Source organism: Phasianus colchicus, chromosome 1 (assembly GCF_987193195.1).
Source record: "Phasianus colchicus chromosome 1, bPhaCol1.hap1.1, whole genome shotgun sequence".
In the NCBI taxonomy this organism is placed as follows: domain Eukaryota; kingdom Metazoa; phylum Chordata; class Aves; order Galliformes; family Phasianidae; genus Phasianus; species Phasianus colchicus.
Window position 1 is genome coordinate 149,094,069 of NC_143436.1, and position 24,800 is coordinate 149,118,868.

General features: G+C 37.0%; 1 protein-coding gene across 9 annotated transcripts in view; it reads right to left on the reverse strand.

Annotated features, from left to right (window-relative positions):
• The window catches only part of GPC5 (glypican 5), a 286,321-nt gene that overhangs the window by 136,569 nt on the left and 124,952 nt on the right, over nt 1-24,800 (reverse strand). For 7 of the 9 annotated variants that reach the window (XM_090130053.1, XM_090130062.1, XM_090130078.1 and 4 more), the window contains one exon: nt 24,140-24,265. In XM_090130053.1, the coding sequence (XP_089986179.1) occupies nt 24,140-24,265 (126 nt within the window). The remainder of the gene's footprint in view (nt 1-24,139; nt 24,266-24,800) is intronic. The other 2 variants (XM_090130101.1, XM_090130088.1) reach the window with 1 other exon arrangement.

A 24,800-nucleotide genomic window follows, 5' to 3' on the forward strand; every position in this document is an offset into this window, starting at 1 on the left:
TCTTTGATAATATGCCAGTGATACAATCTTTGTAGTCTAGTTAGTTAGCGTATTCATGATTTTTGCCTACAGAATTCCGCAGATGTGTCAGTAGGCATACAAAGAACATCTACAAGGGTTGTTCCAAAAGTAATACCTCCTATTACTGCAGAGGCAGTCTAACCAAACAGTGGATGTAGGCACAATGAGACAAGCCACGTCCCAGACAGCCATGCACAGCTTTCACACTACAAAACAGTTTTGATCAGCTTATCTGTGCAAAATGGCTAGTGGTGGTGACTGTGTTGAAAAATAATATTATGTAGCTGAGAATGTGCAGTACCAAAGAATGTTATTGAGCTTTCTGTGCCAGTTGTAGATTCTGTAGAAGTAAATAGAAGACATTACTTTTGGAGCAATGTATGTTCATGTGGTCACTTCATATCTAAAATAGTATATATGCCATGTATAAAATAATATATGCTTTATTAAAAAAGCATATTCAATAGTATTTTTATAAAAGTACATTGTGTCTTTACATTTATTAACATGTATACAAATATAATAATAACTCATTTTGGGGAGGGAACAATACTGAGATAAGAAAAATTATATAACATTTATAGAATAAAAACTCCTTAGTATTCAAATATGTGTTTGTCTTCAAAATTTTTTAAAAAAAGAACAACTAACTAACAACTGATGTCTTTCTTCTAAATTTCAAAACATTTTCAAAAATTTACGTCACTCGTAGAATAGAACCGTAGAATCATCAAGGTTGGAAAAGACCTAAAAGATCATCCAGTTCAATTATCCACTTATCACCCGTATTGCTCACTAAACCATGTCCCTTAGTACAACATCTAAACGTTTCTTAAACACCTCCCGGGACAGTGACTCTACCACGATCCTGGGCAGCTCCTGAAGCCTCAGGAAAATCTCCCTGTTCATCCACGCTGGTCTTCTTTCCTGCCAGCTAATCTTGTGGCACAGGAGGATAGCCTGCTCCTACGCCTTATTTAATCATCCTTTAATCACTCCTTATAATCATTGGCAGAAAGTAAAGCCCTTAGCACTCACGTTTAACAGTCATTACCTGTACGTTTATTTTAGCAAGATATTTTCACTGTGCAGGTGAAAGAACAAAAACACATCATAAGAAGAAACTACTTAATCTGGATGAATCCCATTTAAATTCTGTATTACAAATTATGAGTTTCAGTGATCATTTGTTAATTCAAAGAAATGACCAATAACAACAGTGACTGATGTTTTAAGTTCTTTCACTATTTTGTATACACATTTTAAAACTGGAAAAAATGGGCAATTGGGTGATCTGTCACTTTCTCTAGTCAGCTGTCACTTAATTATATGAAGTGCCCCTCACTATAAATTATAGTGTTCTAAGATTTCGGTCAACAGGCGAAAAACATCTCATAGTCTGTGGATTTTCTCAGCTTTTAAATAAATACTGGAAAGTTTAATCCTCTGCAAGAGACACTCGCCTTTTTAAATAGCACTGCAACTTGTAAGACTGCAGAAATGCAGAGCAGCTATTTCAAAATAAGAAAAAAAACCTGTTACTCTGCACTTAGTGTCTTTATAGTAGAAGAAAATACTGGAAGAAAATAAGCTCTAACCTTTCACTCATCCGGGAACATTTGGTTACCTTATATCAGTCTTCTACATTTCATCTTTTTCTCAAACTATCACATCGTATCATATAGCATTCATACATTCATTTGGTTTGTCTTCTTTGCTTTATTTATTACTGTTGGACCAATTAACCTTTTAATACTGTTTACTGAAATGAAAGGACTCACAAATCACTATCCTTGTGTCCCTCCCTCAAGATCATTTCTACCCCAACGGTCAGAAATTTCTGTCATTCTACTAAGACAGTATCTTTGTTCAAGATGACTATAGTGGTATGATTTCAAAAGATGACAACTCCTTTATTATAATAGAAAAACAATGGCAAATACCTATAGGAACAGATAAGGCTTGGATAAGAAGGTGCAAATATCAAAGATTTTTATACTAATAACAACTTTGGTAAAAACAGCAATTTTTTTTTTACCTAGTATGTCTAAATGAATCCCTATTATAGCTGCAGCTATTTCAGAAAAGAAAAAAAAAATCAACACTTAATACACAAAGATTTTCCCCTTGCTTAAAAGGAGTAATCCGTTCTGTTGCAGGCATCTTTACACCCATAATACCGAACACATACTGAGTGAATATCTGTACCCAGGGAGTATAACACGCAAACCTCAATAACAGACTCAGCAAGAAATCTCAATCACTTGGATATCTTTTTGTACAAGTCAGGCTGAGAATGCACACGGAACAAAAGCCACAAGTAATTTGTAGCATTTCACAGTTACATTAACACCTCTAATTGTAACTGACAGGGCAATTAAGGCTGAAAAACATCCCAATACAGAGGCTTGTAAACGATGATTGCCCCACTGAAATAATCCATCCTGTATTCCATTTGGAGGAAAACTGTTTCACTTTAGTTTCCACCATTGAAGCAGATGTCCCATTTCATCATGTCTTATAAAATGTCTGTGTTGTTACATATATTGTTTTTTCAAACAATTGCAAGCCTTTATATAAAGCACTTTACAATTTTCATCATGAGTATCATCTATTCCCCCTCTCCCCCCCAAAAAAAAGAGATACTGTTATGTATAATCAATTTAAATAATATTTTTTAGATTAATAAACAGAAAATATTCTGAATACACATATATTTAGGATACACTATCCCCCACCCAGACAATGTCACTCATGTACTGGATTAGCCAGGTTTTGTACAGTGGTCTTTCCCTGTGGAACTGGTACTATTTTATGTCCTATCCAATTCATTCTACAGGAAATGCTCAACTCCCTGTGGTGAGTAATAGCATGAGGGATTATGCACAAAAGCAGCATAGTGAAATTGTGTAACAACAAATTTACAGAAATTTCTTTATTCAAAAACAAACAAAAACTTGTATTTGAAGAGGACAGAATGCTTCCAATTAGATCTATTCTAATCCCAGAGGACTAAACACTCTCAAGCACTTAGGGTGTGTTAGATGCAAATGTCAGCTGTATATTTTGCTTAAGTTTCATCAGAAAGAAACCCAGTTCATTTGTCCCAAAACTATTCCTCAACAAAGACTGAGCACCGCAATTAGGAATGAATGAGATTTTTCCTTCATAAGTACATTCCTGACCTAAATTAAAATGTTAATGTGGATGCATCTGCATTTGTTTCTCTATGTAGAAAGCAGGTCAGTAGTATGTTCGTTATTTAGAAGAAAATAATTTCCCTCCATTTTCTGGTCACCCATTTGGGATTTAAAACAAGAGAATTTTTTTTTTTCTTCTTAAAACTCTTCTGCCTCATAACTGTTAACTGTTAAAATCTGTCTAAATTCTCAGCCACATCCTACTTATCACTAACTATGTACATCTATATACCAAACATTAGTAATATCCGTCTATACTTTTGTCATGGTTTTGCAATTTTGCTATTGGTATTCCACATCATGACGTCATGTGGAATACAGGTAATTAAAGAATTAATGCACCAGTTCCGTAGACTGACAACTTTCCAGATACACGGTTCACAAAAGAGAAGAAGAACTCCATGTCCCAGGGGACCTCATGGTGAGAAGGGAAGATACGTCAGGGAAGTTGGATCTTGCTCTCAGACAGGAGCTTTCGGCTCTCTCTCACTCGCTGCCGGGCAGAGGGTGTGGGTGTGCTTCCAAGCCATGCGCCTTCAGCTTTGCTTGAAACTCTCTCTCTCTTGCATTTTATTTGATTTGTTAGCCTCAATTTCAAGTAGATTGTATTATATTGTGTTATCTTGTATTCTGATATCATGGTTAGTAAAATAAGTTTTCCTCCTTAGATCGTTGCTGCTGTTTTTTCTTCTTCTTCTTTTTTGGAGCCCAGCTCCCATCTCCATACCGTTCCCTTTTTTCCCTTTCCATTTTTTGGGGCCCACGGGCCTACTGCCTCCCTGTCAAGGACACAGATTGATCTAGATAGCTCCATGACAACTTTACACAGCTGAACTGAACGCTGGACCCTAGGTGTCCAATCTTTTGGCTTTCCCAGGCCACAGAGAATGAAGAAGAATTGTCTTGGTCTACATGTAAAATATATAACATATTTAATGTATATAAGTAACAAAACCTTTTTTTAAAAAATGTTTGTATCAAAACATAAAAAAAAGGGTAACAAAAAAGTAATATTGGTGGACTATTTGACTTTGGTTTTGTTGAACTAAGGCGTCATGGTTTGATTGAAGTGGTTGCAATTTCTAGTGACTTCTCCAGATACTCCTCAGAGATTCTTAATCTAATTTTGCTCTTCCTGTGCTTCACAGAATCACAGAATCACAGAATTGCCAGGGTTGGAAGGGACATCAAGGATCATGAATCTCCAACCCCCCCGCCACATGCAGGGCCACCAACCTTCCCACCTAATGCTAGACCAGGCTGCCCAGGGCCCCATCCAATCTGGCTTTGAACACCTCCAGGGTCAGGGCATCCACAACCTCTCTAGGCAGCCTGTTCCAGCACCTCACCACTCTCTCTGTAAAGAATTTCCCCCTGATGTCCAACCTAAATCTTCCCTCCCTCAGCTTAACACCGTTTCCCCACATCCTGCCGTTATCAACCCTTTCAAAGAGTTGATTCCCCTCCTGTTTGTAGGCTCCCTTCAGGTACTGAAATTCTGCAATGAGGTCACCCCACAGCCTTCTTTTCTCCAGGTTGAACAAGCCCAGCTCCCTCAGCCTGTCTTCACAGGGGAGGTGCTCCAGTCCCCTGATCATCTTTGTGGCTCTCCTCTGGACCCTCTCCAACAGTTCCCTGTCTTTTTTGTACTGGGGGCTCCAGACTTGGACACAGTACTCCAGATGGGGCCTCACAAGAGCAGAGTAGAGGGGAACAATCACCTCCCTGTCCCTGCTGGCCACCCCTCTTCTGCTGGAGCCCAGGATACCATTTGCCTTCCGAGACGCAAGGGCACACTGCTGGCTCATGTTAAGTTTTTCATCTATCAAGACCCCCAGGTCCTTCTCCACAGAGCTGCTCTCAAGGACCGCCCCACTTCAACTTTGAAAATAGTTCTTAACAAATGTACATACTGCCAAAAAAAAAGATGATGTGAATCAGGCATGATTGTGAACTGAGGGATATTTTTCTCTGCTGTGACAGGGCTTATAAAAGTCTAGTAGAGAGATATCACCAAATTTCTTTTTGAGTTGAATGTCTAATTGAAACTCTATACATTCCATCTGAAAATTTGCATGCTGCACACCATGTTTCATTTATTAGGAGACAATACTCTTATTACTCTGCATTCTTAAATCTTGTCAATCAATCATTTTTGGCAATTTACATTACCAGCCTTTTCATGAATACAAAGACAGGCTTAGATGAGAATTCTGAGATATATATTACTTATAACATTTTGAAATATGTACTTTTTTTTTCTTAGTCTTTACTTTTATCTTTGCTTTAGATTTTATCATAACTTGGGAAAAAAAACTGACCGCTAAATACATGGTTCAGAGAATTTACAAATTTGGAAAAAAGGGAATAAATGTAGGTATAATGTGTGTCCTCTGTAAATCCACCTTTAGCATGCTTGGAGTAGCAAACTGACACGTATTCGTTTAGAGCAGGCATGTCCAACTTGCAGTATGCAGACTGCATACAACCTGTCCTGGGTCTTACTGTGCCCTACCTCCTGTCCTATGTCATCATAATGGTGTCTATTCCCAACCAAGTGATTCAGCCTGATCCCAGGTATGCACCCATTGCTCAGTAATAACCAAACATCGGTGTCCTATTAATGCTGTCTGGATTGAAACCAGGGTAAGGGTGGGCAGTGCAGTGCTGACTCAAGGCAAATCATTCAATGTATTTTGATACATTGGCTGAACACAGTCCTGTGAACAGAGAAAAATATGCAGCTGTGCTTTCTGTTTTGATAAAAAAATTTGAGAATGGGTTGAAAAAAAAAATCAGTTTTTTGGTATATTTTCTATTTTCAATCAACAAAATATACTTATCTGAAAATTTTCAAATGGAATTTACTGAGTTGCAATCAGATACTCAACTAAAAAAATTTTGAGCAACTGTTTTCAAGGATGAAGCACCAGAAGAGTAAAATTTCATCAAAAAACTCTGACAAACTAAGAATGGCAATTCCTTCCACTGAACAAGAGTGATACACTAATTTTACAAAAACACCGACAAACATCCTGCTAGTTTTATGGGTTTGTTACTCTCCTTTTTTAATCTTTTAATAAAAAAATATTAGAAATTAAAATAAGCTTACTTATATACAAGCTCTTATTCATCACTAGTGAAATTGCATATCTAATGGTGGTGAATATGCTGAAAAAATAATGTTTTGTAGCTGAGAATTTGCTCTATCAAAGTGTTATAGGGCTCTTTGTATCTATTATAGTTTTCATAGAAATAAATAGGAGGCATTACTTTCGGAGCAATTACCTTATACACAGCTCAAGACAATTCCTCCTCATTCAGTGCAACCCAGGCAAGAATAAAGGTTGGACACTCATCTTTTAGGCAATTATTACTTGTATATTGATCCCTCATGGTTTGACTTTGTATGCTGGGTGCAAGAGGCACAGTTAACACTGCTCCATGTTTTCCCTACCACAGCTTTCCACTGTTGCTTATGCAATCCATGCTTGAGCAATGTCTGGGACCCTAAGTGAACCACTGCAATTAGACTCAGCCTTGCCTGACTCTTTTTCCTTCTCTTTGAAAAGACTTATGGGAAGAATTTAAAATGTGGAAATACTGGCTGTTCAGTAGCAAGACAAGAGAAGAACTTGCCTTTGTTCTGCTCTGGGCACTCTTGGGACTCATAGACCTTAGCCTCACATATCTGCTCAGGAATTGCTTTGATATGGAAGTTTTTGGTCTTGGTTTTCATATCTGCTCCTTACAGTGATCAGTGCCTTTGGGGTGTTTTGTTTGTTTGTTTGTTTGTTTTCTTTTACCTTTCTCTAGTGTCCTCCTCCCTTTAAATGTTTACAGTATTTCCTCATGATGCACTACTTAAATACTGGTGGTTGCCAACACTTGCCTAACTAGCTTGTATAGCCTTCCAAACACTTAGGTGACGTAAGCACAGAATGACTCAGATAATTCAGTAAGATAGACTGGTCTGTATTGCTGATTTTTCAAAGCCATGTACTGATTGTTTAAACATAGCTAAGGTCAAATCAAGTCATCACTCAGCATCTGTATTAGAAGAGGTTTAAAAGCATGTGGCCTAAGCTTGAAATTAATGTAATTTTTGTGTAAAATTCAAGACACTGCTGCAAATCACAGCTCTGATCTGCTGCTGTATTAAGCAGTTCTTAATGTTAATACAAATTGAGCTACGATGTTGCATGAGGCTGTTATGTGCCATATAATGCCCTGATTAAAACTAAAAAATATCTACAGAACACAGGCAAACCCTGGAGGCTTTCACCTTAAGATACTGTACTAGTTTACCTTTTAAATCTGAATTGCAACTACTGAAAACAACAAAAGCAAGCACTGTGTTTAATACAGAACAGACTGCCGGTGAGCAGCAAAGTTTTCTGAGCCTGCAATAAGAAGAATTTACAGTCTTCTCCACTGGGTGGCAACCTAGGATGCAGCAACTGCATCTCCTCATAATACAACTTTCTCCTGAGGATCACCAAAAGGAAAAAAAATCAGTCACTGTTAACATTAACATTTTTGCTTCCCTCAGTGTGCAACTAGTAATGCAATGAATATGTGGAAAAAATTGACCTTTGAATAGCAGTGAACGATTGTGACCCATTCAGACTGGTTACAGACCAAATTAGTATGAGCATAGCCCTAAAAATATCCCACTTTTATCAATTTTTCTTTATTTCTTTTCAGTTTTTCTTTTAACACAGTCATGAAAAATACAGACTATACTCACCATTACAAGTATTTGAAACGAATGCAGATTTCTAGCTTTCTCACATATATCATGCATATCATTCCATTAATCATTAGAAGGAATAATTTTAGTAGTCACTTGAATTTATATTAGGAAAATATAAGATTCAATAACGGGAAAAGAAAAACACTAATTCCTATGTTTGTTTCTGATTTGTTAAAATGCATTTTGCCTCTAAGAATTCCTCAAGAATTACATAGAACAAGGATTCAATCCCAGAATACTTGTAAACCAACTTATTTCATTTTCAAAACTTCTTTTGGCAACCAGGAACAAAATCAGGCAAAATAAAAAGGTGAAGTCCACTCTGTCATCATTGCATGATTAATATAATTCTAAAAAAGTAACAATTAATAACTGGACTGCAAAGAAGAAAAGAGCAAAGTGGAAGACAGAGGAAAGAAAATAATACGGAAAGTACTGAGAACAACAGGGTTGACCAAGAAGTGCAAATATGAGGTACCAAAAAAAAAAAAAAAAAAAAAAAGTTCACCTTCAAAAGGGTGTGGGGGGGGGGGGGGATAAAAAAAAAATCACATCGGCTTTATTTCCAGTAGAAAAATAACAGGAAATTATGTAGCAATTTGAGCTCTTTGTACTGTATGAAAATAAGAAAAAAAAAAAAGCATACTTGCATTACAGTTGAGAAGCCCCTACGAATTCATAATATTTCTGCTATAACCTCTAGCTCTCAACTCCTAGCTTTGATTGATTGTTGAAAAGCAGGACTCTGTGGATCCACCATACACAGACCTTGATGGAGTGAACATACAAGTGAGAGTGATCATTAGATTTTAACTGTTTGTACCCATTTGAGTGTCTATCAATACTTCTTTTTTGTGTAAGATGAAGATGATTCAGAAATACCCACTGCAGTATCATGGACAAGAAGTTAAAATAATTCTTGTAGAAATGTCACCACTCAGGAAGCACTAATCTAGTAAACCAACCACTCTCTAGGGTCAGCCAGCAGAAACTCAGAAGAAAAGATCAATACTTTCATCCCCCTCTTCCTTGTGTACAGTCTCCTAGTTTCTAGCAATTTATAGAAGACAGAATTACATCCTATATATTATATCCTATATTATTCTGATGTTAGTATCAGTAGTCCTTGACAAATTCTTAAATTCAGTTGTCTAACCTTTGTTTGAACCCAGATATACTTTCTGCTTCCACACTATCTTGGGACAGTGACTCTGTGACTTAGCTATAGGCTTTGTGAAAAGGTATTTTCATTTGTGACCCAGGTGGACAGAGACTGTTTATTTTTGGCAGTGAAGGACTACTGCCTATTCAGTTTTTCTAGTTCATGAGCTGGAAATCTGTTTTGGAGAAGGATTTCCAAATATTTCAGGAAAGTGATCTCATTTAAGCAGAGAGCCTTAGCTGTACATATCATTGACGTTATTCTCTCTATACCCAGGTGTCCTTTTTTTTTTTTTTTTTTTTTTTTTTTTTAAATTGGATAAGGGGAAAGAGGTTGGAGAAAAAGGGAAGGGAGGTGAGAGAGTGAAGAACATGTAACATGTCTCAAGATAATAGGAATGCTAATTTTAACATGGTACAATATAATAATTCCTATTGTAGATTTGTCATGGGTAATTTTCATTGAGACTATTTTGGTGCTGGATTTCTTTTGTTTGGAAACAATGTTTTTCAGCAGAAAGTTTATTTCTGAAATTATCAAGATATTACAATTTGTTTGAACTGAAGAGAACTAAGGAAAAAGTAGAAAAAAAATACATTTTAATTTTACTAAATGCAAAGATGTATAGAATAGCAATGATATTTAGAGACAAATACAGGTAATAGCAAGATCATGTCTTACTGGAATTCCAGCTTGCTTTCCAGGTGCTTTCTCCTTTCCCTTCAACAACTGATGTACCTGAAGATTTTTAGTACAATTTCCCTTAGCTGGAACCTTTTCATTTCACATTGCCAGTCCTCAGTCTTACCTTCCCCAAATGGAAACTGACTTCAGGATGAAATCTCCACTTCTGCCATATCATCTCAGTAAATTTCAGTTGCTGTCTTTCATTTATCCTCCAAGTCATTCTCCCTGTGATTATATCAACTGGAGAATTTTTCTAGTTTTGCATGTGTCCTGAAAAGTTCTTCCTAAGTGGAGTGAATTCAGCTTTAGGAACATGTTGAAACTGTTCCTAACAGAAAAAAAAAAAAAAAATCTGACTCCATCTTGTATGCATACTTCTTCACTGTAGACTGACAGATGAAGTTGAGGTTACATTATTCCCTGATACAAGAAAGTTTAAATTCATAAGATTAGAACAATTATATGTGCACATATAAATGAGAAAAAAAATGAATGCAATATTGTGCTCCCTATTTATCAGATGACACTTCCAAGAAAATGCATTGCTGTATCTCTAAAGAAAGAATTTGTTGTCTCCCTATGAAATGATAATCTTGTTTACTCAGAACAATACCAAATGCAAACTTCCTTGCATTCAAGATCTATTTCCTGTTTGTGGAAAGAGGGAAAAAGGCAATGTTAATCCCAAGCAGTTTAAAATTTGATTGAAATCTTACAGAAAACTGCTCATCTGAACAAGTGTAGGATCTTTTACATATGGATTCTCTTCATGTATTCCACTCCAATTTGTGTACACAGATGAGACAAGAGTTTTTCCTGTCATGAGCATCTGTTTGACTCATCGTATGTGCTGCATCTATCACTGTGAACTGTTCCAAGAGCAGTGTTGAAGCATCTGCCACTTAAGCTCTTTCTCCACAGTGGAGTTCAAATCCTAAAGGAATCCAAAAGAAGGATACAAGAAAAAGCAATTGATTGAGCCTAGCTGATATTCAGAAAACTTTCAGCTTCAGTGATCATTTTGTGCAGGTGGTGCACAGTGTTACACCTGTAACTTACAGCTCCCTGAGGCTGAAATCCATATCTATAGACTCTTTCAGAGAGTCATGCAAGCCTTTTTCCATCTGACTTGCATGTTCTCAAGGGCAAGATTCAGATTATATAAGCTTTGCAGGTCCTCTATGCCACTCATCTTGACTTATTCCCAGTGGTTAAAGAGGGTAAGAACAGCCAATCCACCAGCACTATTTAGGACATGGCACTCTCCACTGACTATGCAGCCTCAGGAAGTTCAGATAAGACACCAAAATTTTGCACATCTAGAAGATGTCACTAGAATTTAATCCCCAAATGAAATCTTTTGTTTATACTCAAATATGGCATTTTAAAGATACAAAACTAAAAGAATCAACAGTGTTGACTGATTTATTTTTTTTTCTCTCAAATATATTTGTTTACTAAGCGACTGAAAGTAGAGAAGGGGTGGCACAGTCTAGCTATCAATTCCTGAACCAGCTTGAAGAATCTCCTTTGAAATACTAGTCTAGATATAAAAATACAGGTTTGAAACAAAATGGTTACTGCCAAGAATCTCTGTAAGTACAGTCTGTGCTGTCAAAAGGCTGAAGGGCAGCACTCCAGAATGAGCTTTCATTGGTTTGAATGATAGTCATGTCCCTCCTGCACTACATATGAAGGCAGTCAAGAACCACTTGCCTAGATCTCGGAACTGCTATACAAGAAACTGAGGAAAGTAAAGTGATAATCTCTGAATACAAAAGATCTGTCTAAAAAACAAAACAAAATGAAAAAACAAAACTGTAATAGTTTATGAAGTTTTTCTCCACTAGCAGATGATTCTTGTACTATTCAGTACTGCTCTTCCATTTGGTGCTGCTGCTTGTTAACTGACCACATCGATAATACTTTTGAATGTAATATAAAACATCATTCTACCAAAAGATTTGCCTGTTTGGACTTTTAAATTAGTTTTTATTTATTTCAAACAGCTTCTCTGGAAGGATTTCAGGAGGAACTAATAATATATCCTCATCTAGGTAGAATATAATATGCTGCTTTGATGTTCAAACTGAAAGCAACCATCCTAAGTATCTGCCATGCTATCTGTGTAGCTTCTTGATGTATTTCATTAAAAACAAACAAACAAACAAACAAAAAGACAAATAAAAATCTGCAGTTTTATTAGACTGTAACCTAGAATAGACTTATTACTTCCTCTGTTATTGCTATCCTTATTGTGTAATTTAGAGAAAGTTTTAAAGACATCAGGATATTAAAGCAAGACATATTAAAAGGAAAATGGCAAGACACATACCAGTGTATGAGAACATAAGCTTACCTCAGATGTTGGTGTCATTGTAATTGGAAAAAAGGACAAAAAACGTACCAATTCTCATAACACTATATAAGAACTGGATATTTTAAATAGAGGAAATAGAGCAAAAATTGAAAGGAAATTTTTCTGTTTCTTCCATAAGCACCCTAAGTCTCTCCAAATACATTCCTATTTTTGTTTAACCCTCATAATCAAAACATAAGACTGCATAACTTATTCAATAATATGTTCCGTCTTTGATCAAAGTTACTAGGAAAATGCAAGCAGGTTACTTGGTCCTGCAAAATCTCGCAGTTATCCCACAGTTAATCTTCATACATCAATTTGACCAGAAGACCAGCACTACCAAAAACTGATCAGCACTGCTGCATATTACTTTTAGAAATGGATAATTTTGAAAAAAATATATATATATTATTGTTATTACTTGTGAAATAGATCAAAGCTTATACAAATTGGTTTTGGACCAATCTCCATGTTTAACGCTAAGTGTTTAGCATATTTTGTTTTTCCTCTCAATGTAGATACTTTGTATTAGTTGTTTAAATACATATGACTTTCTAGAAATTTCAGACTTACATAATAATGTAAGGTCTTTAGATGTAAAATCTTTAAATTTACATAATAATGTAAATTCTCTCACTACCTTTAGACATCTATATTAACGACCTTCAGAGCAAATGGAGAGAAACACGATCTTCTAGGAAACTCTATCCAACCACTTAAAGATTAAATGAACTGCATCCTGCAAGGGCCCATTTATCTCTTTACTAAAAAAGGTCAAAAGCCAATTCAGATATGCATTTTTTCACAAAGTAGGAGAGAGAAAGAATACGGCAAGTATCACCAGTGCAAGTTCTTATTGGTAGAAGACATTAATGTTGCCAAAATATGTGTTTAAAAATTAGTAAGACAGGGACTCCTTTGCTATATACTTAGGACTAGATGCTATATACTTAGGACTATACTTAGGACTACTTAGGGCACACTAGAATGCTACAGTGCATAAAGGAAGCACATAGGGAGAACCTGTGCAGTCTCCAGTCTAACAGTTCAACTACGTTGCTTTCACCTGCACTTCACAATATCTTCCTATATGGCATCCTGTTGAACACTGTATTTTCATAGTTAGACACATTCTTGACTAGGTTACTTACTAAGCAGTATGGCATATGCAAGCGCATTTATGTTTCTTTTTCACAGAATCATAGAATGGCTTGTGTTGGAAGGAACCTTAAAGATCATCTAGTTTCAGCATCCCTGCTGTGGACACATTTGCCAACCACTAGATCAGGCTTCCCATCCAACTTGACCTTGGACACCTGCAGGGGTGGGGCATGCACAACTCTTGGCAAACAGTTCAAGTGCCTCACGGCACTCTGAGTAAAAAATTTTTTACTGATATCTAACCTAAATCTCCCCCTTTCAGTTTAAAACTATATTCCCTTGTCATATCACTATCAGACCATGTAAAACATCAGTCTTCTTCCTGCTAATAAGCTCCCTTCGAGTAATGGAAGGCCAAAATGATGTCTTCTCAGAGCCTTCTATTCTCCAGACTGAACAAGTCCATCTCCCTCAGCCTATCTTAACAGCAGAGGTGCTCCAGATCTCTGATCATTTTTGTGGCCCTCCTCTGGACCCACTTCAACCACTTCACATCTTTCTTGTGCTGGGGAGCCCAGCCTGAATGCAGCACTACAGATACTCTAAAAGAGGCCTCATGAGAGCAGAGTAGAGAGGGACAATCACTTCCCTTGCCTTGCTGGCCAGCCCTCTTTTGATGAAGCCCAGGACACGGTTGCCATTCTAGGCTGCAAGCATACATTGCTGGCTCATGTCCAGCTTGCCATCCACCAGTACGCTGAAGTTGTTCTCCACAGGGCTACTCTCAATGAGTTCTTTCCCTAGGTTGTACACATATCTGGGATTGCCACAACTCAAGTGAAACCCCTTGCATTTGACACTGTTGAATCTCATTATGTTCATGTGGGCCCACTTTTCAAGCCCGTCAGGTCCCTCTGGATGCATGCCTTCCTTATATTGTGTCAACTGCAACACTCAGCTTGGTAACATCAGGAAATTTGCTGAGGGTACACTTGATCCCACTGTCTTACATCACTACTGATGAGCACTGGTCCCAAAACAGGCCCCTGGAGACACCACTTATCACCAGCCTCCACCCGGACAAAGAACTGTTGATCACAACTTTCTGGTTGTGACCATGCAACCAATTCCTTATCCTCTGAATCCAGTCTTCAAATACATATCACTCTAATTTAGAGATAAGGATGTGGTGAAGGACCACGTCAAAGGCTTTGCACAAATTCAGGCAGATAACATCAGTTGCCCTTCCTTTGTCCATCGATGGTGTTACTCCAACATAGAAGGACATCAGACTGGTCAGGCATGGTCAGCCCTTGGTGAAGCCATGCTGGGTGTCTTGGATCACGTCCTCATTTCATGCATGCCTTAATTTCTAGGAGGATCTACTCCATGATTTTTCCAGGCACAGAGGTGAGGCTCACCATTCCTGCAGTTCCCCAGGTCTTCCGTTCTCCCTTCTTTAAAGATGGAAGTGACATTTCCCTTTTTCCAGACACCACAGTCTTTGCCCTGATGTTTCAATGTGGAGAGTGGCTTAGCAACCATATTAGCCAGTTTCTTCAGAACCCTTGGATGCATATCATCTGATTCCACAGACTTGTACACATTTAGTGTTGCCATGTGGTCTCGAACTTGCTCTTTGCTTACACTGGGAGGGATTTTGCTTGTATGCTTGTATAGTAGTTCAGGGACCCAAGAGACATGAGAAGCCTGATGGCCAGTGAAGACTGAGGCAAAGAAGTCACTGAGTATGTCAGCCTTCTCCACATCTGTTGAATCCAATTTTGCCTTCTTGTTCATCATACAGGGTACATTCTCTTTTGCCCATTTCTTCTGACCAATGTACCTGTAGAATCTCTTGTTATTTTTCACATCTCTAGCCAGGTTTAGTTATATTTGCATCTTAGCTTTCCTGATCCCATCTCTGCATATCTAGATGGCATTTCCGTATTTTTGCCATGCCACCTGCTCATTAGTTTTAGCTTCAATCTTTTTCATACAGAACTATTACTGATTTGTGCTTCTCTACATGGGTAAACTCAAAATATCACTTAAAACATATTAAAGATGCAAATGCAAATAGGCCAGCAAAGCATCATTAAATTTCTGAGATACCAATTAAAATTCTTTCTGAATCAAAGTGTCTTCAGTTTGGTTATTCAAAGAACTGAATCGAAAATGGGCTAACAACACTGTTTTCTGAATTCACAAGCTTCATTAGTTTAGTCTAAATTTCCCTGAGTGTCCACATGTAGTCAAGTGCTAAAAAAATACTTAGACCCTGAGAATGCAGTGTCAGAATAGCAATAGTAGAACAAAACGATCTCTATAACAAATGTAAGCCAATTTGTGCCTCCCATCATATAATCTTAAAGGAATATAGAAGGAGATGAGCTGCTAAGGATGATAAGAAATTGTAACTTTTATTAAAGAGAACAGAAAACACCGTATTTTTGAAGTAGATGGTCACAGACACAGTTGTGAATGGAAGATTAGTTTTACTTCACTGAGGAGGAAATAATGATTCTATTAACTAAAAAAGCAGCAAGAAGAATTTGATACAGTTGGAAAGGATAATATCCATTCACAAAAAAATAAAAAATAAAAAATGAACTGACATTCTTTGAAATGAATTAATAAAATTACATGAATACCAATTCATTATCAACTATATTACATAAGTGGCATTAATTGAGACTATAAGCATAATAATCTACCAAATATCCACTAACTTGGGACTACAAAGCAAAATAGTTCTTTATATATCGACAATAACTTACTGCAAACTACCACAGTTGACACATACAAAAAAATCAATGGTTTTCCCATAAGACGCCTAACCAATTTCCAAGTCTCTAAAATTAAATCTGCTAAAAAATAACAGAAGTAACTAAGCCTGCTGTAAAGATATAAAAGCAAGCAAGCAAACAAACAAACAAAAAACAACCCAACCAGAAGAATCTTAAGTTTCACTAGTATAGATCTGGTTGGTGCAGGATGCTCAGTGAAAAACTGACCTACAGATCTGCCAAAAGTCTTTAGCTGACAAAACTTATCATTGTTAAGATGGGAAGGAAAACCTATAAAATGCTGTAGTGGTGAACACTTCTGCTGTCATCAGCACTCAGAAGTTTCCTGCCTGGACTGGTAAGCCTGCATGCTGATACATTACCACTGTGAACGCTGCAGTGAAAGGATCCCTAAGATTTTTCACAACTCAAATGTTATGTAAATAATATTTTATATATAACCGTGTATATAACAATAACAGTGAGAACTGTTGTATTAAACTGCCATGGCTACAAATGATAAATAATTTGCTTTTAGAAATATGAAATGCTTCAAAACATCACTGCATGGAAGGGGTCTCATTGTAAAATCTCACTAAACATATTATTTGAAAAATATCTTGTATTTCAAATTTGAATCTAATTAGACTGAATTTATTTCACAAGAACTTTAGTGAGGCACTAATATAAAAATCTTCTGTCTGGTATAATCTGCAATGATTCACAGTTATTATTTTATGTTAGGATTATTTTTGAAGAATGCAGCAAATTCTTAAGTAAAAATGTCAAGCCATACTATACAAAAAGTGATAGATTTTTTACTTCTACTGTTGTCTGTCATGAACTATGAAAAAGTGGCTCTGAACTCTCTGGAAAAACCCCTAAGAGGCATCAGATATCTAATACTAAATTCTGGAATATATACAGTATATATACATATATATATATATAATTTTTTGAGGCTGTGTAAAATGAATATCAAACACTCCAGAATGAAGGTATTATGATGACAGAATTCAAAGTAATTCTGTGTGTTTGGTCACTGTTCTTTCTCTTCTCTATCCTTCAGCTGCCTTCTGAGAATTTATGCAGCTATTCAACACAGCTTGAATCATGCTTTTCAGTTTAAAAGACCACACATTTTGTAAATTACTATCAACTTATTAAAAATAAATTAACCCAGTGTTTGAACCCTTCCATTATAACCCTACTGTGCACAACCAATGATTCAAATGTTTCTACAACAAACACTACAGAAAACTATATATTTGCTCAAGCAGACAGAAGGAAAAAACAGATCATTTATTTAGAGGTAATCAAATGAAATATATATTTTACTGCTTTTAAATAAATTCAAATAAATCAAACAAATTACATCTTGAAGTTTCATGAATCTTATCTAAGCAAGTGTTGAAAACTGATATTACAGTTATTAAAGCAGGAATGTTTTTATGTGTATACTTCATGACAAAATAGAGAACAAAATCCACACATAATTTAAGCAAAGGAATTATATGCCATTTAATTTGTTTCCCTTGATATCAGACTTGGATCTCCTAAAAGCAAGTGACCGAGGAATCAGAATTACAGATACTAAATAAACTACATAGTTTTTATACAATCTATCATCAAATCAATATTATTCCTTCTTCTACCTTTTGTCTTCCTCTGATGTAGTTTAGATTCCTACTCTAAATGCCAAATTCACTAACCTAATCAAAAACAGTATTTGAGGTTTCTCAAAACATAAGATGACAAAAAGTTATATCAGAAAACTAGAAAAGAGACAAATGTCATTATTTTATCATTGAATTATTTGTTGCTGACAGAAACAGAAATGCCTTTTGTTTCCTGCATTGATGGTGATAAAGATTCTCATGAGACCCTCTCATTCTTGTAACCAAAATAGGATGTTAATGATGTTTCTTTTGGGGTTGGTGGTGGTAATACTAATGGTTTTGATGATAAAACTAATGGTGTTGCTGATTAGACATAAAATATATCCTGACACCAGCACTTCTCCAAATGCAAATTGATAAACTGTAACGAAAAAATTCTCCTGAATTCAGAGAGCAGCTTTGGAGTCATGTATTCTTACAGATTAGATGTCCTGATTCTTCATTACAGCCCAGGTGCCACATGCTGGTGAGAACTTCCAAGCATCCCTACTGGGGTAGCCACAGTTCAAAACAAAAATATTTGAGATTTTAGGTTGGTTTTTTTTTTATTATTTTTATTTTTTCCCAATAGAAAATGGAAGTCCTACCTGATCACCCTACTGGCCTTCTATAGTGGTGGAATTGTGTTAGTGAATAAGGGAAGAGCCGCTGATGTCATCCATCTGGATTTAATAGAGACCTTTAACACAGTCCTTTAATACAGTCCTCCATAAGATCCTTCAATTGGGAGTATCCTGCCCCTCTACTCTGCACTGGTGAGAGCTCACCTGGAGTACTGAATCTAGATGTAGAGTCCTCAGTACAGGAGAGACACAGACCTGTTGGAGCATATCCATAGGAGGGCCACAAAAATTATCCGAAGGATGGAACACCTGCTCTATGAGGACAGGATGAGAGAGCTGGGACTGTTCATCCTGGAGAACAGAAGACTCTGGGGAGACCTAAGAGCAGCCTTTCAGTATCTAAAGGAAGGGTAGAAGGAGGAAGGTGACAGACTCTTTAGCAGAGTCTGTTGTAATTGGACAAGGGGAAATGGTTTCAAACTATAAAAGAGGAGACTCAGATTGAATCTAAGAAAAAAAGTTTTTCATGGTAAGGGCAGTGAAACACTGGAACAAGTTGCCCAGAGAAATGGTGGAGGCTCCACCCTTGGAGACATTCAAGGCCAGGCAAGATGGGGCCCTGAGCTCCCTGATCTAGCTGTGGGTATCCCTGCTCACTGCAGGGGAATTGGGTTAGATGACCTTTAAAAGTCCCTTCCAGCTCAAACAATTCTATAGTTCTATGACCTATGAAGGTCAATGCAAAACTGTGAAGATAAATTTTTTAATCATATTTTTAATTTTTCACTTTCATTAGAAATCATCTACCTATAAATATCCATTACTTACCTCTTAAGTTGACTTGGTATATGAATAATTCTGGTTAGTTTGTCTTATAATGCTACTGGTACTACAATTTTATGAGTTCATAAGAAGACTGAGCATTCACAGCTCTGGGGCAGGCACTGCCAAATTTGCCAGTTGTTAGGAAGTGCATATTTATAATTGCTTTTCTTTAAGCATCTGTTGCTGATCCTCGTTGGCAGTAGCACATTAGGCAAAGCAGTAAAAGCCACAATGGGCTATTCTTACATTTCAAGTTGCTCAGGCAAATCTTTTACGTAAGTGGCAAGTGGTGCCTTTAATCATATCATTATAAAGTAAGAACTATCTCAAATTAAAAAACAACAGCAACAAAACTAAGAGGAATTATATTTCTTTATATCACCATTTATCTGGTTTTTCTGGTTTTCTTGGCTAAGAAATGATACAGGATTGTACTTCTGTTTCAGAATACTTAAGAATAGAAGGAGAAAATTATTTTCCCCTGCCTAAGAGCTGTGCCAAAGCTAAACATTTGATGATAGATGCTTATTATAATCACTTTCTAACAGCTTGCTCAGCAATTAAAGTCAATCATGCTGTTTAGTTCCTCCTAATTTGGATACTTTTGATATATATTTCATATGAAATTATTCCTCCCAAACTTGATTAGCTGTTTTTAATAATCCCCATTACTTTTGAATCCTTCAACACATGTAATTTTACTAATTCCTTCTCTCACATCTATTTCTGTTTCAGTAGAATTGAGATGCAAAATACACATATAGCTTTATTATTAAAAATCACCAAAAAAAAAAAAAAAAAAAAAAAGACTTGAAGCAAAAAGGAATTATCAGAAGCACATGAAATGTAAACCATTAGGCAAGCTTTCATTGCAACAATACTTTCTTTTCTATTTTTCTGACCTTTTCCTATCTATACTTGATAATCTCTAGGTGGTATGAAATATGGTAAAAGCCACAAGATTTAACTGAAATATGATATTGCAGCTGTTAAAATCCTAACTTCCTTCCTTTGTAAAAATGCAATGTAAAGAAGAAAGAAGAGCAACAAAGATTTTTTAAAAACATATCTATCTTCTGTTTCCAGTTCTTGTTGCTGCTTCAAGATAGAAACAGACACAGCAAGTACTTAGCAATCTCTTCAGGTGTTGCTACACTTGCATTAGCATTATGTAGTCTATGACATTGCTTTCTCATGTCAGATGCAAAACTTCAGTCAACAACAGCTATGGTAGGCAATTTTCAAATAGAAGGTTAAAACAGAGATGAATAATGTTGAAACAAAATTCATTTACATTTAATTAATTCGTACACTGCAGATTTTTCAATCCTCTCCCTCAGTGGCTAGGAATGCTGCATGGCTGAATTCACCAATATCTTTATTACTCTACTAGCTGAGAGGGAGGGATTAAAAAAAAAGAAAAGTGAACAAGAAAACTCAGGTTTTCTTCAGTATTTACAGAGGAAAGCAGCCATGTCTGCTCAGGCCATTATTGCTTCTAAAATGTTACTGTATCCTGGAATCATTATAACATAAATTGAATAACAGGATTTAGATAATACTAGAATCAGAATCAGAAGGTTGAAGGAGATCTTAGGAGGTCATCCAATTCACCTTTGCATCTCCATGGAAAAAAATGGCTCTAGCTCAGTTATTAGTCAGTGCTTTTTCTGCCTGTTCTTAAACATCCTCCTGCAGGAAGAAGCCCCTTAACTGTCTACTTTTGTCCCTCATTGTCCTCATCACTAGAAGATTAATATTTAATCTTACCATATTTTAAATGTTTTGTTTGCTACATATTCTAGCCATTATCTGTTTCTCTAGAAACAGAGAATAGATATTTTTCTCCCTCTTAGCAACAACTTGTTTGTACTTTGAATTTTCCCCATCAACTCTTTCTTTCTCTTTCTTTTCCATGTTAAACAAATCTAGATCTTTCACTATTTTTTTTTTTTTTTTTTTTTTTTTTTTTTTTTTTTTTTTTTGTAACCTGAGTTTTCTAGATTCTCAATTGCTCTCATAATGCTTTTGGGAGTATTCTTCAAGTATATCACAATTTTCCTAAAAATGCTGTACCTGGGCTCATGCTGAGTTTCATCAAGATTGTTTTGGAAGGCTTGCCCCAGTTTTTGTACTGTATTTTGTATTTGTATTCATTTAGTCTCTTCTAATTTGATGTTCCTGAATACTGGGTAGGATCATTGTCTGTAGTCCAAGTTCCCATTGCTTGATATCTTCATTTCCCTTCAAAATGTCCCTGAACATCACCACTTCCAGTGCTACTCATGTGCCATCAGATCCCTTCACTATCTGATTGATTCATTAATTCATTTCAACCATCATCTTTCAGCACAATCTGTGGGGCAGAAGCTCTTCTTGCCCAAACATATTCCCCTTGTGTTTAAGTTCACAGAATTTGAGTGTGTTGAATGTACTTTTGAGACTTTTATTAAGTCCCATCACTAAACTGTGTCCCTTGGTGCCATGTTAATATATCTTTTAAAATACTTCTACTGATGGGGACCCCATCACTTTCCTGGGTAGCCACTTCCAAAATTTGATCACTCTCATGTCCAATATAAACCTAACCTGCAACTGTTTCCTCACATCTTTTGTCACCAGAAAAAAAGAGACCACCTATCAGGTAGTTGTAGAGAGTAATAAGGTCTCCCTTAATCTCTTTCAGACTAAACAACCCAGCTCCCTCGCCACTCCTTGTATGTCTTGTTTTTCAGTCCCCTCACCAGCAATGTCCTTTCTGTAGTGAGGGGCCTAAAACTGGACATAATACTCAATGTGCCATCTCACCAGTGATTCAAACTATACATATATCCAAGCCATGAGCAGCTAGAAAAATATTGTGAGAAATGGGGTCAAAAGCTTTACTAAAATCCACATTGACAACATTCACACTCTTTCCCCCATCTTCTAAGCAGCTCATCTTGTCATAGGAGATGAGGTCATAGAAGGAGACCACATCACTCAGATACAGAATCACAGAATCACCAAGGCTGGAAAAGACCTTCAAGATCATCCAGTCCAACCATCCACCTATCACCAATAGTTCTCACTAAACCACGTCCCTCAACACAACATCCAAACATTCCTAGAACACCTCCAGGGTCAGTGACTCCACCACTTCCCTGGGCAGCCCATTCCACTGCCTGACCACTCTTTCAGAGTAGTAGTATTTTCTAATGTCCAGCCTAAATTTCCCCTGGCGCAGCTTGAAGCCATTCTCTCTAGTCCTACCACTAGTTATACAAGAGAAGAGGCCGACCCCCAGCTCACTACAACCTCCCTTCAGGTAGCTATAGAGAACAATAAGGTCTCCCCTGAGCCTCCTTTTCTCCAGATTGAACAATCCCAGCTCCTTCAGCCTCTCCTCATAAGGCCTGTGCTCCAGACCCCTCACCAGCTTTGCTGCCCTTCTTTGAATCTGCTCTGGGGCCTCAGTGTCTTTCTTGAAGCAAGGGGCCCAAAACTGGACACAGTACTCAAGGTGTGGCCTCACCAATGCGGAGTACAGGGGACAACCGCTTCCCTGTTCCTGCTGGCAACACTGTTTCTGATGCAAGCCAGGATGCCATTGGCCTTCTTGGCCACCTGGGCACACTGCTGGCTCAAGTTCTGCCAAGCATCAATCAATACCCCCAGGTCCATTTCCTCTACACAGTATTCCAGCCACTCTGCCCCAAACCTGTAGCGTTGCCTGGGGTTGTTGTGACTAAAGCGCAGGACCCGGCATTTGGTCTTGTTGAACATCATCCCATTGGCTTCAGCCCAGCTATCCAGGCTGTCCAAATCCCTCTGTAAGGTCTCACTACTCCCAGGCAGATCGACACTTCCAGCCAACTTGGTGTCATCTGCAAACTTACTGAGGGTGCACTCAATGCCCTCATCCAGGTCATCAATAAAGATATTGAAGAGGACAGGCCCAGCACCAACCCCTGGAGACCATTGCTCATGACCGGTCGTCAGCTGGATTTCGCTCCATTCAATACCACTTTCTGGGCCCGGCCCTCCAGCCAGTTCCTTACCCAGTCAAGAGTGTACCTGTCCAAGCCACGGGCTGCCAGCTTCTGCAGGACCTGCCTCTCATAACTCAAGTTGAAGATGCAGTCTGTCACTGGCTTTTCTGCTTAGTACCAGTTCTCTCTCACTTTATTAGGTCACCTTACAGCCTTTGGCCACTTTATTTGATAATACCTACACTTAATATTAACAGATGTGTATAAAACATAATTGCAGTTAACCTCTTAATACTGAGATCTCTGTCATCTGCTGAAAGAAATACTTGTTTTCTTGATGAAAGTTATAAAGCATAGATATAATTTCTGTGAAAGTCCATCTGACATCCACAAACGTTAGCATCCTATAAGTTGTGAAACATTCTGATTTCAAACACAGTCATCCAAGAGCACAGTAGTTAGTTTTTCTCTTTTTTTTTGCTATTGCTATTGGCATTGCCAGGAAGAGCATATGTAAAATAACACATTTCACCTTTAAAATATTTTATCTTAGTGTTTTAATTTAGAGCCTTCACCTGAGAAACCACATATATAAAGAAACTGGTTCATACTTCAGAGCTAAAGAAAAATTTAAGTAAGTATCTCTAGACCCTTACCACAAACTCTGTGTTAAAAGAAGCATTGTATAAAGATCACACACACACACACAAAAAAAATAAAAATAAAATAAAAATAAAAATTCCACATTTTGTAAATGTGAGTCAATCTTCTTCTAACCAGAGTATAGTTAAGCTCCATAAATTCGAAAGAGAAATGTCTGAGGATCAGTAAGACAGATTTTTTTTACTGTTCTCAGATGAAGCCTAAGAAACCCATTCTGGCTTGTTTTTCAATCTGTTTTTGACACATACTCAGGGAAATAATGCACTTAATTCCACAGGGAAGCTATTTTAGAGAAATGAAAAATACAGGGAAAAAAAAAAAGAAAAAAGAAAGAAAGACAAAACAGAGTGGAAAAGGTACCTTTTTACAACATCTTCTCCATTCCAACATGGCAGACCATCAGCAGCTGCCAACTCATTACCACACAGCTGATCAGCCAGGCCACCATAAAAGGCTCTGTAGAGGCAAAGGTGGCTGATAAATTCTCTGCATAGAGGAAAATGGAAGCAATTGATAGTGTCAATCAACAGTATTATGCACTACTGCAGTTGTGCATTTCTACAAGAAGACACAGAATATGCTTTTTCTAATATTGTCTCTTGCTTCCAATGATTTTTCAGCCAATTTTCTGTTACCTAAGTTTGATTCCCTCAGATACATTTCAGTAGTTAACAGAGTTCATACTTGCATTTGTGAAAATTAAACAAAACAATTTGTTCATGCTTTGGAACAGGAATTATTTTCCTCCACTCTGAAATTTTCTTGCATAGTTCTGATGCAGTTTGCAATGTAACACTTGTAGAAATGTACTTGTACTCTTTTTTTTTTTTTTTCTTCTTTTTAAAGCATACCAAATTAAAAAATAGGTGGTTATTGTCATGTTTTTCAGCACTATCAATCTGTCCACAACACAGTTTTACAAGTAATAGAGAGAATACTGGTTAGAGTTATGGAGCAATTCAAGATTTAGGTAGGATGAGTTTAAGATGTAGACATTAAATATTTAGAAGATATTTAAATT